Source organism: Quercus suber, unplaced genomic scaffold (genome assembly GCF_002906115.3).
Source record: "Quercus suber isolate HL8 unplaced genomic scaffold, Cork oak 2.0 scaffold_113, whole genome shotgun sequence".
Classification (NCBI taxonomy): Eukaryota; Viridiplantae; Streptophyta; class Magnoliopsida; order Fagales; family Fagaceae; genus Quercus; species Quercus suber.
Genome location: NW_027069578.1, coordinates 723,387 through 741,261, shown reverse-complemented (window position 1 = coordinate 741,261; position 17,875 = coordinate 723,387). Strand labels below are relative to the sequence as shown.

General features: G+C 34.5%; 1 protein-coding gene and 1 long non-coding RNA gene across 4 annotated transcripts; one reads left to right on the top strand and one right to left on the bottom strand.

Annotated features, from left to right (window-relative positions):
• Positions 1-317: 317 nt before the first annotated feature.
• Positions 318-1,974, bottom strand: LOC136068391 (uncharacterized). Of its 3 annotated transcripts, none has more exons than XR_010629749.1 (4): positions 1,682-1,974; positions 1,463-1,553; positions 794-865; positions 318-528 (listed from the first exon to the last, which is right to left on the bottom strand). It is a non-coding gene; the product is annotated as an uncharacterized LOC136068391 (long non-coding RNA). The 3 variants fall into 3 exon arrangements; XR_010629750.1 differs by having other exon boundaries at positions 1,463-1,541; XR_010629748.1 differs by lacking the exon at positions 1,463-1,553 and having other exon boundaries at positions 320-528.
• Positions 1,975-14,151: 12,177 nt separating this feature from the next.
• Positions 14,152-15,435, top strand: LOC112040974 (ethylene-responsive transcription factor 4). Its single transcript, XM_024073891.2, has one exon. It carries the CDS (start codon positions 14,286-14,288, stop codon positions 15,054-15,056), a length of 771 nt encoding a protein of 256 aa, XP_023929659.1. The 5' UTR covers positions 14,152-14,285; the 3' UTR covers positions 15,057-15,435.
• Positions 15,436-17,875: the final 2,440 nt, after the last annotated feature.

The following is a 17,875-nucleotide window of genomic DNA, read 5'->3' as shown; positions in this document are numbered from 1 at the left end:
AATTTTTAAATGTGTGAATAGTATTGTGGGACCCACTTTTAATATTAAATATTACATGAACAGTGCGTAAACAGTGCACGCATAGTACATGCACAGTGAATTTTGTCCCCCAAAGTCAAAAAAGCCGGCCAAAAAAAAAAAAAAAAAAGGGAGAAAACGCACCGCAACTAAACGTGGTATCCAAACCGGGTCAATATCAACGCGGAAAAGTAAAAATAAAAATAAAAATAAATTATTAGTAAGGCAGATATCTCTTTATTAATAACGTGACTAAAAGTGAAATTCAAAGTGAAAAAAACTTTCAAAAAATATATATATATATATATATATATATCTCAATGCGGAAAAGGAACATTATATATAAAATTGTCTATGTTGCAAGAAAATAGCCTGACCAACCAAAAATGAGATGTTTGTCTTCATGTCCTCATTTCCTCCACGAAAGTAGGATTATAATTGAATGGAATTATCTATCTTTTGTATATTCTAAACCAAGCCTTTCATACCTCTAGAAAATATCAGCAACCCCTTCAATTAGAACAACAATCCCAATTATTTCAAGCAAATCACCAACACCCTTTTAAAATGACTGGAATGTGCAAACCGCTTTTAAATTAGAATCTATATATTTTTAAATTAGAATCTATATTTTCTTAAAAGATCAAACAACGGTGTTTTTTCTCCAAGAGTTTGTTATATATTTTTAAAGTCAAATTAGAAAAGTTTTGATATGACAAAAAAGTTTCCTTATGTGTGCAACTAAAACAGCAATTTTATATAAATAAAAGCTCACCTCAGGGTAGCAATCTTGGTGGACAATTGTCCGGTTGTTCGTATTTACATACACCTCGCAGGATACTCTTGCCTGATGAAAATGTTGGAACGCAGTTTAAACACATGGAGAAAGAAGATGCATCATGTAACAGAATAAAGCTTGTAAGAGAATAATATGGAATTGTTAGAACAAAACTAAAATTTTCTAAACATACCGTTTCTTAATGCAATGAATGTACTGCTGCTATTTTGCAACATACTTAGTTATTGCAAAAAGCCACACAATCACATATAAATATTTTTAAATAATAGCTCTATAGATTTTAGAGCTCAAGATTGTTTCTTTACTTAAAGCAAATAATGATTGTACATAAAAAGGTAAAAGGGTAAATTTTGCCAACTTATTTGATGCACATATCTAAATCAATTATTATTGTGACATTATTTGAGCTTTGCCTTAAAGATTTTGAAACTGCAGCATGGGCATATATAATTGAGACATATGACCTTGTGAAAAATCACAAAATATGAAAGAGAAAGCAATGCAGCCAATAATTGAAATTAGCAAACTCCACTACCGGCTCCAAACTCATCAATCTAATCTAATCATTCAAAAGAAAAACTCCCAACTGTAACCCTAAATCATACTTAACAGCCAAAAAACAATAGAACAAAATTAAAAACTTACCAGTAATGTTTTTGGAAAAGTTCTGGTCTGATTATAAAGTCCCTCGGATTTTTCTCTCCCGCTCTGACTCTTTCTATCCCTTATTGACGCTCTCAATGAACAATAATAATGTAAGGCTCTTTTTGTTTTTTTTTTTTTTTTTTAAAACCACAAATTTACTCCAAATTAAGAGAATAGGTAAGGGGGAAAACCAAAAATAAAAATAAAAACATCACTAACCATTCTTTAAAATTCCAAGAGACGAAGGCCATGTAGAATTTGATCTTCTATAGGGTTTCCCCAGGAGAAACTGTTGTGAGTGTGAGATGGGTAGCGCTGACAAATGTAGAGTTGGAGAAGGGTGGTGCCGGAGAAGGTGGAGCCGTTGAGTTGTGGGAGAGAATGGTTGATGGTGGCCTGCGTTTTGGATTAAAAGTGGAGCCGATGAGCTGCGTTTTGTGTGTGGGGGAACAGCAAAGCGTGGGTCTGCGTTTTGGAGGAAGGAGAAGGCAGAGGAAGGAGAAAGTTGTGTGTGGGGGAATGGCAGAGCTATTTATCGGGCTTTAGAAGAGTATTTTGCGTTTATGTTTTTATTTTTGGTTTTAGAAAAGTTTTTTTTTTTTTAATATTGTGCTGATGTGAAAAATTGTGGGAGTTTCAAAAGTTTCGGTTATATATATATATATATATATATATATTGATATATTAATGATACAACAATATCATATATATATGTGTGTGTGTGTGTGTGAACAATGATGTAATAGATTTTATATATATATATATATATATATATAAAGATGATAGATTATGATATGGACTTTAAAAAATAAAAGATCAAAAACATCTTTGGTATGAAACCACCTTTTTATTATGTATTAACTACTCAGAATCATAATCTGTATAATTGTAAAAACTAAAAAGTAGTAGTGAAATTTTTTTTGTATCATCAGAGTTATTCAATGTGTATTTAAATATCGTTTATTTTGCTAAAATTGAAAAATTATTGTTGAAAGTAGTGTAGATAAAGGTTAAAATTAGTTGAAATAGTATAATGAGGATTATGAATAGTGTCAAAAAGTGCAGTGAGACCTATAAATAGTGGCAAATATAAGCTGAATAGTGAAATAATTTTAATTTTTAATCCTAATCTAAACGTACACTGAGAATATGTTTGGATACCGCTTATTTTGCTGAAACTGAAAAATTATTGTTGAAAGTACTATAAATAAATGTAAAAATTAATTAAAATAGTACAATAAAATTTATGAATAGTAGCAAAAATAAACTGAATAATAAAATAATTTTAATTTTTAATCTCTACAAACGCACACTGAATGTAGTCTTTCTCTTATAAATTCCAAACCAAATAGTCCAAAATTAAAATAATATACTTTCTTTTCAATGATTGTCTTATCGTTAAGTTGCACAAGTAAAATCAACAATGAGGATAAGATGAATTCAAGCTCAGTACTTATGCATGCGTATAATCAAGGTGGAAGTGCATGTCTCTTTCTGCCACGGTTGGTGTAGTGCAGTGCAAGCTTCAAGACACCAAGGTGGTTCTTTTATTATGAGGATCCCAAATTTTTATTTTATTTTTTTGACAAGTGATGATCAAATATCCTGTTCTCCTGTTCATGATTTGCCCACAGAGAGAGAGAGAGAGAGAGAGAGAGAGAGAGAGTCTTCTTTTTCTAATTAAATTATCCAGCAGTGAGCCCTACATATGGGTCTCTTTACATGAACTCATATTTATGAGGGAGAAATACATAAAGCACTAAATGTACAAAACCAATTCTCCTATTTCCATTGAAAGAAAAGAATAACGGTAGAGATACAAATATTTTACAAATTGTAGATATGGTGAGTGATTATTGGTAAATAAAAAAGTGATATTAATAGTGGGTCTATATGAAAACCAATATGATGTTGGTCACATCAACGTTTTGTAAAAATGTTGTAAAATAGTTTATGAATGTAACATTGCTCTTAAAATAATTTGTGGATAAATAAAATCAGGAAATGTATGGCATGTTATAAGACTACAGCTTTAACTAGACTCAAGAATGGGTTGTCAAGTCGTGTTCAGGTTCAAGTCGAAATTATTTGCACAAAACAAAAAAAAAAATCGAAATTATCTAGATTTATCTCTCTTCACGTAGGAGCTCTCTCCCTTGTCTAGATGAGTCGTCTCTCTCTAGGGTTCCCTTAGGGTTTTGTCTTTCGATTTTATTTCTCTATCCTATTCCATTAATCCTCTCTGTCCCTTTCCTTTGATTTCCCATGGTGGAAGACGTAATTGATAGCCCAAAAAATATGAAGTTGACAACAAAGGAAGAAGACATTATTGAGATTTCAGATGAAGGAAGCCTTATGGAAATTGAAAGTTGCAATCTAAGCTTGATTGGGAAGTTCCTAACTTGCAAACCTTTCAATAAGAGGGCTGCAAAAAACACTATGACAAGAGCATGGGGGTTGAATGAAGGATTACAGATCCTTGACGTAGGGTCTAATCTATTCCAACTCAAATTCAGCTCGAAGTTTGACATGGAATGAGTAATTCGTAGCGGACCTTGGACTTTTGATAATCAACTCTTTATGCTAAAGAGATGGAGCAAGGGTATGCCGTCAAAAAATATTCGTATGGAACACGCATCTCTGTGGCTGTAGATTTGGGATGCTCCTCTTGACATGGTTTCGCCTTCAGTTACTGAGGAGGTGGGAAGCAGGCTAGGTACAGTGGAAGAAGTGGAAAAAAGAAAAAGAAAAAAGAACCAAGATGATCATAATATGTTTATGCAAGTCCGCATGGTGTTACCCATCTCAAAGCCGATTCGTTGGGGGTGCTTTCTAGTGGGTTCAAAAGGACATCGCACATGGTGCAAATTTAAATACGAGAGGTTATCGTTGTTCTGCCATTACTGCGGTGTTCTTGGGCATGATTTACGGCACTGTGTGATCCACTTTGCTGCGATCAGAAAGGAGGGTGAAGTGAAATGTCAGTATGAAGATTGGTTGCGTGCTTTGGGTGGACGCCCACGATCACCTCCAAAATGGACTATGGCAAGCCCAACAAGGTCAGCTAATAGAGGGGACGGTGCTAAGGAGGTTGGGAGTGAGGAAAGGGGTGGACAACAAAGACAGGGAAAATCACCGGCAGTGGTAGGAGTAAACACATAAAACACGTGGAAGAATGGTAGTAATAGGGGAAGCAAGATTTCAGGGATTACCCCTGATATTTAGCAAAATCTTTCTGTTATTCTTGATGAGAATATGCTCCATAAGGAAAGTACAATATCAAATCTTGTGGGTAACGTTACTAGTTTTTCAAATTCGAATATCAACTTTGATCACGTGCCTACTTTTACTGATCATGTGCAAACCAAATGTGGGCTGCCTACAACAACAATCAAGCCCAAATGGTGTAGAATGGTCTGAATGGATTATGGGCCAACTAATGAGGAAGCTAGCAGCCTATTGGCACAGCTTGGGAAAAGAAGGGTTCCATATGTTGATCTGAATGAGGAATTTCACGAGAAGCAAAAAAAAAAAAAAAAGTGGGGCACTAAAGGATGACCGTGATAAGGAAGAATCGACAAGGGTGGATGGCCACCCTTGCCAGAAGTAATGAAAATATTAAGCTGGAATTGCCAAGGGCTTAGGAACACTTGAACAATTTGGAACCTTCGTAAGCTTATGAGGGATCAAGCTCCCGTGGTATGCATTCTGATGGAGACCAGATTAGACAAAGAGGGACTGGAGAAATTCTATGGAGATTTGCCTTTTTCTAACAAGATTGTAGTCAAGAATATAAACTCAGGTGGTGGATTAGCTTTGATGTGGAAGGAGGAGGTAAGAATGGACTTGATAAATTGCACCGCCAATCACATTATGGTGAAGGTCCGAGAGGATGAAGGGCACGACCGGTTCCTTACCGGTTTCTAAGGTTGGCCTGAAGCTAGTCAGCGAGCCCTGGGCTTTGCTTAATAATCTGAAATCGGTTGTGGATGGTCATTGGGTTTGTGTCGGTGATTTTAACGCCATCTTTAGCTCGGAAAAAAAACTTAGCCGAACCCCACCCCAACAGAGGCTTATGGATGATTTTCGGGAGGCTTTAGAGTTGGCTAACTTAATGGACTTGGGGTTCAAGGGTTACCCATATACTTGGAACAATAGAAGGCCAGGGGCAGCAAACACCAAGCAGAGAATTGATCGGGCTGTGAGCAATGTAGCATGGAGAGATAAGTTTCCACTTTCAACCATAACACATCTATCATCTCATGCTTCTAATCATGTTCCAATTATTCTCCAAACAAAGAGTGCAGCAAAGTGGCCACCAAAAAGGTGTCACGGGTTCAAATTCGAAGAATATTGGTTACTTTGGAGTGATTGTAAGTTTGTAATTAAAGGTGCTTTGGAGAAAGAAAATGATGAGGCAACGGCAATGGTTGTAGCAAAACAGAAAATTGAGGTGTGTGGGACTGACTTATTAGCTTGGGGATCATCCAAAACCCACCAGGACACAAAGGAAATTAAGAGACTCCAGAAAAATATTGAGGTCCTGAATAGTGTGGACTATACTAAGGGAAGTAAAGCAAAATTTTTGGAGACTAGCAAGAAGTTGGATGAGGTACTACGGAGACAAGAAATTTATTAGGCATAAAGATCTCGAATTCATTGGCTACATGGAGACAGAAACACTAAATTCTTCCACTTAAAAGCTTCATAAAGGAGAAAACAGAATTACATACAAAGATTAAAGGATGCTGAAAACAATTGGATGGAAAATATAGATGATATGGTTGGAGTGGCAACTAGCTACTTTCAAGACATCTTCAAGGCAAGCACATGTACTCAGATGGAGGAATGTATAAATGCGGTTCCTCACAAAATCACAAAAGAGATGCATCAACTCCTAACCAATGATTACAATGTTGAAGAAGTTAAGGTGGTATTGTTCCAAATGGGACCAACAAAGGCTCTTAGACCCGATGGTACGAATGCTCTCTTTTACCAAAAATTTTGGCATATTGTTGGTGATAATGTGGTAGCAGTTGTTTTAAACTTTCTTAATTTTGGTAATATGGTGCCTAAAATTAATTATACTCATATTGTTCTTATCCCAAAAGTAAGTACCCTAAAAAATGGCGGATTTCTGCCTTATTAGTCTCTGTAATGTTATATATAAAATTATCTCCAAAGTCCTAGCCAATAAATTGCCCCAGTTAATCTCACCTACATAGAGTGCTTTTGTTTCGAGCCAGCTGATTACTGATAATGTTTTAGTTACTTACGAAGCTTTACACACTATGCATTGTAAAAAGAAGGGCACGAAAGGGTCCCTAGCTTTGAAACTAGATATTAAGAAGGCATGTGATCAAGTTGAATGGGCTTTCCTTTGAGGTATAATGCTAAAATTGGGTTTACCAATTTTTTGGATAGATCAAGTGATGACTTGTGTTACTTCATCTTCCTTTTCTGTTCTTATTAATGGCAAACCCTTTGGTATGATTAATCCTACAAGAGGTCTTCGTTAAGGAGACCCTCTATCACCTTATTTGTTCCTATTATGTGCAGAAGGATTTACATCCCTAGCTTGCAAAAGTAGAAATTAAAGGAAGAATTCATGGAGTCTCTATTTGTAAAAGAGCACCAATAATTTCTCACTTGCTGTTTGCCGACGATTCATTGCTATTTTGCCAAGCATCAAAGAAGGAGGTGCAAGTGATAAATGAGATCTTACTAGGCTATGCCAATGCCTCGGGACAATGCATCAATATGGAGAAGTCATCTGTTTTCTATAGCAGTAATACTCCAAGTTGGATGAAGGATTGGACTAAGGAGCTTTTAGAAGTAAAAGAGGTGAATCGGTTTGAAAAAATACTTGGGTTAACCTACTTTGATTGGCAGGGCAAAATATCAAACCTTCTCTTATCTTAAAGATAGGGTTTGGAAAAAATTACAAGGATGGAAAGGCAAGCTACTATCTAAAGCCGGGAAAGAAGTTTTAATCAAAGCAGTAGCCCAATCAATTCCTACTTATACAATGGGAGTTCTTCTTTTGCCAATGAGACTATGTGATGAACTCAATTCATTATGTGCTAGATTTTGGTGGAGGCAGATTGAGGAGGAGAGGAAAATTCACTGGAAGAGTTGGAGTGCTTTAACTCAGTCCAAAAAGGTCGGAGGCATGGGGTTCAGAGACTTGTAATCTTTCGACATTGCTATGTTAGCCAAACAAGGGTGGAGAATTCTACAAAACCAGGAGTCACTTGTATACTGATGCTTTAAAGCTCGATATTTCCCACGCTGCTCATTTTTGGAAGCTAATGATTCACAGCACAGCTCTTATGTATGGAAGAGCATAATGACAGGCCAACCTATTCTGAAAAAGGAAGTTGTTGGAGGGTGGGTGATGGATCATCCATAAGTCCTTTGAGGGATAAATGGATTCCAAACCATTCATCAAACAAGGTCCTTTTTCCCCCAAATGAGGACCAATGGGAATGAAGGGTATTTGAGTTCATTGATCCAAGTACACGGTATTGGGATAGAGAATATGTGCTGCTGAATTTTCAAAAGGAAGATGCAGAGGCAATTCTGAGAATACCATTGAGTCGTAGGCATAGTAAAGACTCGATAATGTGGCTCCATACACAGAAGGGCACTTATACAGTAAAGTCGGGCTACCATGTTGCTACATAACTTGTAAATGAGGAGAAAAATTGGGCTAAAAGTTCTAGGGGCTCACTGAGTAACAAGGTGTGGGAAAAATTATATATGGAAGCTTAGGATTCCAAACAAAATCAAGGTCTTTGCATGGATAACAGGCCTAAATATATTACCCTCTAAGGAAAATTTATTTAGGTGTAAAATTGCAGTTGATGATACCTGTACACTTTGCAAATCTGCTCCTGAATTCAGACTTCACGCACTATTGGAATGTGGGGTTGCACAAGATGTTTGGGCTGGCAGTGTTATGAAATTGCTGAAATTTGTTGTAGGACAATATGATGTCCTCAATCTCTTTGAAGAACTCCTGATGCGCCTGAACAAGGAGGAATTTGAACTATTCTTAGTGCAAGCATGCTTTATTTGGAGTCAAAGGAATCAAATCACCTATGGAGGTGTCTTACAAGCACCGGCATAGCTGAACGAAAGGGCAGAAGACTTTCTAGCAAAATTTCATCAAGCATTGGAGCAGCTAACTATGACAAGCATAGAAGGGAAGGTGCAAACTTGGCAACCACCACCCGCTTCAAAATTTAAACTCAATTTTGATGCGGCAATCTTTACAGACCTGGGATGCTCGGGTGTGGGAGTGATTATATGCAATGAAAAGGGTGAAGTTATGGGAGCAATGACAGCTAAAGGACCAGGTTTTGCAGACAGCATGAAGGCAGAGGCTCTTGCCTGCAGAAGAACGCTAGAATTTGTAGTGGATATTGGAATTACTAAGCTGGTCATTGAGGGGGATTAAGCACAGGTGATTTCTGCAATAACTTCGAATCAATTCAGCTTGTCTTGGCTAGGCCATGTATTTGAAGATATTCAGTTGCTCATCGTGGGTCTAAGGTGGGCAGAGGTTCACTAGGTGAACAGGAGTGCAAATTTGGTTGCACATAGCTTAGCATGCAATGCAAAAGATGCCGTAGATGATGTAATTTGGTTGGAGGACTCTCTGTCGCTAGCCTTGGAAGCTTTGTATCACGACTCTTTGTCTATCATTGAATGAAATTTAATTCCAGTTTTTTAAATAAAAAAAAAAAAGTGTCATTATTTTTAGGCCCTTAATAGGTCTACAAGAGATTGGGTTCAGGTGGTCAACCTATGGGTCCTCTCTCTCTCAATATTAAAAATATATTAATTGATTAATTATATTATGAAAATTATATAACATCAAATATCCCCAATATTCTTGTAACTCAATTGTATAAGTAATCAAAATATAATGAATCGTTCATAATATGACGTAGAAAGTTGTACAATTTACCATCTGTTGTCGATATGATTAATAAAATGTGATTGAGGTACTCTAGGGTTTATTTGTATGAGTTTGATATGCTTGGAGTTTGCAAGTTTCTTGAAAATATAGATATTTTGTCTTTAATTAATTTATTGTTATTTTCTATTCTAATTATCTATTATTCTTTTGGTTTTTGAGATAAGAGAGGGTGCAAATTCCCATGGCTTTTTATTTTTTATTTTATTTTTTATTTTTTTTTATTGGAGCTCAGTTAGAAACCCTAATTCTAATGAATCTAATATACTACCTCCATCCCTTCCCATCTAGGACCACTTGAACTTGGGTCCTCAAGCCCCACAAGCCTTTGAGGCTTGGGGAAGTACCACTCCACTCATGGCTTGTTAATTGAGTAGAAAATTGAGCTTTTCAGAAGTTGATTGAATTTATAGTTTTTTAGACAATTCTTAATTGGTGTATCTCTTCGTTATTTGTTGGTTAAATAATTATTATATATGCTAGACATGTATTAGGTGTATTTCAAAAGTGTGTTAATATTATCAATGGTAAAAATATTCACTTATCAAAGTAAGAATTTAAATATTTGAGAGGTAGAAATTTCAATAAAGCAAAAAATCGTGATACAGAACAAGAAGGGTTGAAAAGCAGAGATCAAGAAAAAGAAGACATGAATAGGACAAATAAATAAATAAATAAATAAATAAATATATATATATATATATATAAAAGAATGGATTTTACAAGAAATAAGTCTATACAATAAGTTTGAAATCAATTTATTTGCTAAATAAATAAACACCAAAAAGTTTTTCTTTTCAAATTAATCTCACATGTATGGTTTGAATTTGTCTCTATCCTGGCCCAGTAGATAGTCAAGATGGGTGCAAAGTTTCCCTTTGAGGAAAAAACCATTTTGCCCACGCCAATAGAGATTTTGTGACTGTACATTGCTTCTATAAAAACAAAGGATACCATACCATTTTGTAAAAAATTAAATAGTAATAGTCTAATAAATAACCGGATGTAGGGGTGATTTTGAAATATTCAATGAATAGTTCTTAACGGACTAGATATGAATGCTTGCATTGACAAAGGGAGGGGGGCCATGCCCCCCTAGGTTTTGAAAAACCTCTCCTCCTACTTGCAATTTCTATGAAAAAAAAATATATATATATATATATATATATTTATTAATTTTTACACATTGGCCCCTTCTTGCTTTGTCATATTCTTGCTCTTATTTCTTGGTAAATGGTAGTTTTAGGTAACAATAGCCATAATTTTTCCGTACAGAAAAATATTAAATTCTTTTTTTTTTTTTTCCTTACAACAATTTTTTTTTAAAAAGAAAATGCAAATAGTAATAAATTCAATATCTTCCATTCTATGAGGTGTAATTCTATGTACATTGTACGAAAAATGAAAAACATTGAGGGTGCATGGGTCTTATTCGTATAATTTGTTAGCCAATGTAATATGATTGATATCCATTTTTTGCATACACTCCAAATTTTTAAATCTCTTGACCTCTAAAATCACACCTATGATGGATCAAACCCCAATCCTCTTTATTAAACAGAAGAAGACTACCATTACGTTACAAGACCATTGGTGCAGACACTTCAAAATCGACACTGATTAAATATGAGATGATTTTTAGCCAATGGTCCTTGATAATAAGTTATTATTATTATTATTATTATTATTATTGGCACATTGTAATGCCATGCGACAGATCATAATAACAAATATTTTTGCATGCCAAATATATAAAGAATCACATAATATTAGTGTGGTGACCCAAAGTCATGTTAGTTTTAAAATAATTATTTAAAAAAAAATATACAAATATTTTTGCATGCCAAATATTTAAAGAATCACATAGTATTAGTGTGATGACCCAAAGTCATGTTAGTAAAGTCATGTTAGCTTTAAAATAATTATGAAAAAAAAAAAATCTTTGTACAATGTTTGCCATTGTATATTATTTTGGATAGGGTATTTTTCCTCCCTCTTCCACCTCGAATGGCTAATTCATCATGGGGGATTAGGGACCATATACATCAAGGTAAAACAATATTAATGACTGTTTTGCAAAAAAAACAATATTAATGACTGCAGAGATTTCTCTTTCTCTTTCAACGGCTCCTTTTACAAGGAGATCAATCAGATATGGAAATAAATAAATAATAATAATATGTACGCGACGACCTTTTCAAACTTCAGAGACGTCTGTCTTCAAACTTTATTTCTGTTACTAATCTTCTTCTTTTTTCCTTTTTAGATACATCTATCCACTTTCTTTCTTTTTTTGATGAAACATCTATCCACATTTAATCTATAATAATTCCTATTTTCCCAAAAAACCAAAATCCAAAAGTATTTGGCTACGTACCTCTGATTCTAACCCAAAAAAAAAAGCTACATACGTCTACATTTTTTTTAAGGGAAAAGCTACATATGTCTACATAAAATTGATTTAGCACTAAAATTAATTAACCATTTCCACTATGAATCGCACATTATGAGTTTGATTCTTTGAAAGGTAAATCCAAAACAAACTTAGGCTCAAATTGTTTCCACATTTACCTTTATAAAAAGAATAAATTATTTTTGAAATTTTTTTAAAAAAAATTATCTCATTTTCCTATATTTAGTAATAGCCTTAAAATGAGTTGTAAAACTATTTCTTGACTTCTTTTATTTAGCTTCGCATGAAATAAAGTTATTTTCCTTATTTAGTTTCATGTGATAAAGAATTATTTTCTAGAAACTTTCAAGGAAAAAAACTCTATCTAATGTCAAGTTAAATAAGAGAAGTTAAAACATCATTTTTCTTTGACCATTTTTTTTAGACATTAAATTCTATAAAGATGTTATGTAAAATCCAAATTTTATACCCCTCCAAATTTTCATTGAGATGTTATTATGAGTGATAAGATGTATTAAATTTTAAGTAAAAAATTAATGTGGTAATCTCTTATTGGATATGGTGTAAATAAAACATGAGTTTTATATCCCATCTTTACCAAATTCGAACTTCTTTTTTTATACTATCAAATATAGAAAAATGTTAAAAAAAATTAATTTTACATAAGATTTTTTTTATTAAAATAAACACAGCGTTACTAACAATATTGACATAAACCACACTCATAATTAAGCAAAATGTACCTGCTCTTAACATAATCATAAACAAACTATATTTTTATCAAACTTAATTTATAAACCTAATAAGTTAATGAAAATAATTTTCTCAAACGGGCACTTTTTTTTTTTGAATAATTCTCTTACGATTACGGAATAGTGGAATACCTTCTGTTGCTAAGAGCACATGATATTCGAATCCAAAAAGTAGCTAGAAAAAAGTGTTGCAGAAAAAATTAAACAAGAAATGCAGTGGCGGGCAGATTTTTGGAAAGTTGGACGCGTGTAAGACACGGAGATAAGATAGGCGCGTGGAGAGTAGATTATAGATACTTCTGTCAGAAACCCACTCCCCATGTGTAAGCAGCTGACGTTGGGGGGCCAAAGGTTGCGTGAGTTTTCACTGCTTGCCATGAACACGCATCAAAGACAATGGGACACGTGTCGATCATTGATTGGAGAGCTTCCTAATGCCCGTTGGTCCAAAGGCTCAAGCGGTTCAAAGGGACACGATGATAAAAGAGTAGAGAGTGAAAATTTAGAGAAAGAGACCAAAACCAAAGCCACCTCTAAGCTTTAACAGCAGCCCTCGTTATAAGGAAAAAAATCAAAACTTTTAAAAAAAGAAAAGAAAAAATTACTGTATATATATATATATTAAAAAAAAAAAAAAAACGATCCCAAGTCACGCGGCGAGATTCAGCAGCCCTCGTTATAAGGAAAAAAATCAAAACTTTTAAAAAAAGAAAAGAAAAAATTACTGTATATATATATATATTAAAAAAAAAAAAAAAACGATCCCAAGTCACGCGGCGAGATAGCAGAATATGCCGACAGCTTGTTCAACCGGTTGTTGTTTTCACAGACACACATCCAAATCTTGAAATCTTCTCTCTCAAGCCAGGCCGCTCTTAAGACCAAGGACCATCCTATATATAATCATGGTCCAATTTCTTTTTTTTCTTTTTTGACTGCTCATGGTCCAAATAAATAGTACATATTGTTTCGAGAAAATTTTGAAGTTTTTATTAGTAGTAGATCATTTACCCAAATTGTTCAAAAAACCAGAATACTCTGGTCCAATTCAGTGAGCAATGAATTCCCATCAGGCCCTCTCGTAAATTCACTTAAACGTCAACTTATCGAAATTCAAGTCTCATAATCAACAAACAAAAACAAAAACAAGAACAAAGATAAATACTAAAATGCACTTACTAAATTAGAGAGTGGATAGTGACGCGCTTGAAAAGCGCGTAGATAGTGACCACTCTCCACCGCACGCAAACGACACTACAATTGCAGCCGTTAGATCATGATGATGACGACGACGATGATAATTGTTGATACAACACCCATTGAGTCTGCTCTCTCGACAACCCACATGCCACGTAATTCAAAAACTTTTAAAACAAAAAAAAAATTTTAATTAAATTAAATTACAATCAAGCACTCTTTAAGCTTTAGCCGCCCTTAATTCTCTATAAAAAAAATAAAAAAATAAAAAAACGTTTCAGTCAAATCCTTGGTTGACTGCGACCATTTCTCTCTCTTATAACTACTCTATAAAACCAACCCTCGTCTCCCACTTCCGAATTGCGAAACCCGCCCCAGTCATTCTCATCTCTTATCATTAAAGCCATTAGCAAACAAGCAAAACAGTTGTTTTCCTCAAAAAAAGTAAAGAAGAATTCATTTTTTGTTTGGTATTACATGGCGCCGAGAGAAAGAGCTGTCAAGGGAAACGGTAACGGTAATGGAATCGGAAAGGAGGTGCATTTTAGAGGAGTGAGGAAGAGGCCATGGGGGAGATACGCGGCTGAGATTAGAGACCCAGGGAAGAAAAGCCGTGTCTGGCTTGGAACCTTTGACACGGCTGAAGAAGCCGCTCGTGCTTACGACACGGCTGCCAGAGAGTTTCGTGGTGCCAAAGCCAAGACCAACTTTCCTTTTCCTATCGAAAATGCGAACGACGTGAACAACATCAACAAGATGGATAATAATAATAATAATAATAATAATGTTAATTGTCACAGTAACAACCAGAGTCCGAGTCAGAGCAGCACGGTTGAGTCCCCGACGAGAGACCCGTCGGCTCTTCTCGTTGAGTCCTCGCCGTTGGATCTCAATATCGCTCAGGGTCATGCCTACGGTGGCGCCGCGGCGGGTTTTGGATCTGTTCCGATGAGGTTTCCTTTTCAGCAGCACCACCGCCCAGGATTCTTCGCCGGAGGTCTGCCGGCGGCGGCGGCGAATCAGGTGATCTACTTCGACACGATGGTGCGTGCCGGGATGCTGGCCAGTCATCCGTATAACCAGCTGAATTTCGATCATTTCCAGCCAGCGGCGACGGTTTCCGGTGGGGTCCAGAGCGACTCGGACTCCTCGTCCGTCGTCGATCTGAACCATCGAGATCAGAAGCTTCAAAAACTCGGAATCCTCGGTCTCGATCTCAACCAGCCTCCACCACCGGAGTTTGCCTAAGTTTTTTGCCGATCACCCAAAAAAAAAAAAAAAAGTCTATCGGATTTTAATTTTCGCCTCCTTTTTATTTAATTATAGTTATAATTTTTTTTCCTTTTTCTCTAAGCTAGGGAAAAATAGCCAAAAAAGAAAAAAGTGAAAAAATACGGTAAGACTGAGAATTATCAGAGGTCGATGTGAATAGGCAGTAGCTGATCTCTTTTTTTTTGCAACAGCTAAACGATGCGTTTCTTGCTGTTGTTCTAAATTTTACTTATTATTAGGACTCTTTTTTCCGTTGTAATATTTCATTTTCGGCAGTGTTGTATTTTGCTGGATAAATTAACATTAATAATTTCTCAAATAAAATTATATTTGAATTTTTAGAAATTTTATTTAATTTCTGATCCATTATGTATGTTATTGACGGAAATGGTACGTGGGATCCATGTCAGTACGGACAGCACAGGAGTTTTGTTCTTCATGTTTGTTTTGAGGAAAGTGTTAACTTTTCTGACTGTCTAAGTTTTTCCCCATAGTTCAGACGGTAAAAAACTGTCTTGACTACTATTCTACTGTCACGTGTCACTGTGAATCTTTTTAAGTTATTTCATTTGTGGGGTCTCTAGTATTATGCGAAAGGAAGGACTCATGCACTCGATGCAATGCAAATATACATTTTCGTGGAAGGTAAGGACAGGTGTCAATCATCGGCTTCTTGGTGTTTATTCGAAGGTGCATAATTTTGTACTTGATGGGTGGATTGTTGTCAAATGTTCCTTTACCTTAGTAGTGGATAACAAAATTGATATTCTCATCCTACGCTAAATCTTATCTTCTACTATATATTAAAATAATGTTGAAACATGCTTTGATTTATATAACGTGTCTCTCCATGATATAAAAATATATTATCTAATCAAATGAAAAGATGCGACTTTTTTGGTTGGATGTTATTCATGTGAAGGGGTCATAATATTGTTTTTCTATAAAAACATGAATGGAAACAACTTGATGTGCATGATTCTATTGTAAGATTTTCGATTCCTAAACTGTTTTGCCTTAGTGACAATACTTGATTCTGGATGTACAATTGAACCCATGCCAACGGGATTCATCGACTCGTCATATTTGTGCTAGATCTTGTCTCATTAAACAGCATTAAGGCAATATTTTGAGCCCACAAACCCATTTTTGGTATGTTTTGTCTCACAAATCACCTATCATATACACTATTAAAATGGAAACTCAAATAAGAATTTAAATTATTTTCAAATTGCATTCTAATTTTGTTTCAAGTATTTAATTATCCAATAATTTGATGTCCCCTCTCTCTCAAGTGTTTAGGTTTTAAATGTACTTTAATTTCATGCCAAGTTTTTGTTTGTTTATACACTAATTTTCAGTCAATTATATTTTACATGTAAATTAATGCATTAAAACCGTATAAATATAAAAAGACTCAAATCATAATATTCTATTCTTATATATAATATTATGAATATGTGCATTAGGTTAGTTATTCGGAAGAAGCGTTATATGCGTGTGGGTGGGTATAAATAATATAATTGTGGTTCTTTTAATTAATTTGTACATACGCATATGTAGATATTATAACTTTTAAATTGAAGTCTTAAGCTTTAACATTAATGCTAGCTTCTTAACAAGACGTTGGAATTATATTCATATTTTTTTTTTAATTAACTTTCTCAATTTACCTTTATGTTTTTAATTTTTTTTTTATTGTTAAATCATATCAATTAATTAATATGATTAAATTTTGAAAGTAAAGTTGACACCAAATAATTCTATTTCAACTATATACATAGATCAAACATGAATTTATTTATTTTTTTCAGAAGGGTGTTGCTCTGGTATAACTTATTTACACTGGTTTTTTTTTTTTTTTCCTTTATAAAAAAGAAAAAAGCCTTGTCTACCTATCAAAGAAAAAAATTTTGAAAAACGATTATACTTTTTAATGTTTAAGTAAGGCAGAAAATAAAATGAAGTGTATGAAGGGGTAAAGATGACTAAAGCATCTCGTTTGAGCCACTTTATATATGAACCTCATCATAAAAAATAAGTAAACCTTGAATGTGTTTTAGTGTTACCCATAAATACCTTTATTTAATTTGAACGAGTAAAGAAAACAAAAAAGGGCTGGAAAGCATTCTAGAGAGTTTGTCGAATATACTGACATGTCAATAAGCAAGTTGTTCACAGAACTAGCATAATTGGCTGGCTGCCAACCTTTTCTTTTAAATTACAGTGTGAAAGCAAAGGATTTGTTGTATAATGAGAAAGCTCCTAAGGGTCAAATCGGTTGGAATTAAACTCACTATTACAACCACCAGTAAATCTATTCTCACTTCTTCTTTTTTTTTGAGAAACAAATCTATTCTCAATTAGCTAGGTTAATCTTCTTTTGATTAGTTCCAATCGTTGAACTCATATGAATCAGGCAATTCTGTGGGCATTCATGGTCCTACAACATTATATATTTATAAAATGTATAGAAAAACTGTAATTAATTTGCCAACATTGACATGCTTGACCTAGACGTACCAATAGAGGGAAAGTACTGTTACTATGGTGACTGCCTTTTAAATAGCAAATTATTACGATTCTCATTGTCGTCTATAAAGGGAACTTTTCTGAGCGGACGGGAACGAAGTTAAGTAATAATCATGCTTTATAATCCCCTTTTTGACCAAGATAAAACAATGGAAGACCTCATTAAGACCTTAATTGATACAATATATTAATGTGGATTGCCAAGAAGCAACATGCATCCATGTGATTAGTGCTTGTAAGTAAACGGTGTTTTTTTTTTTTTT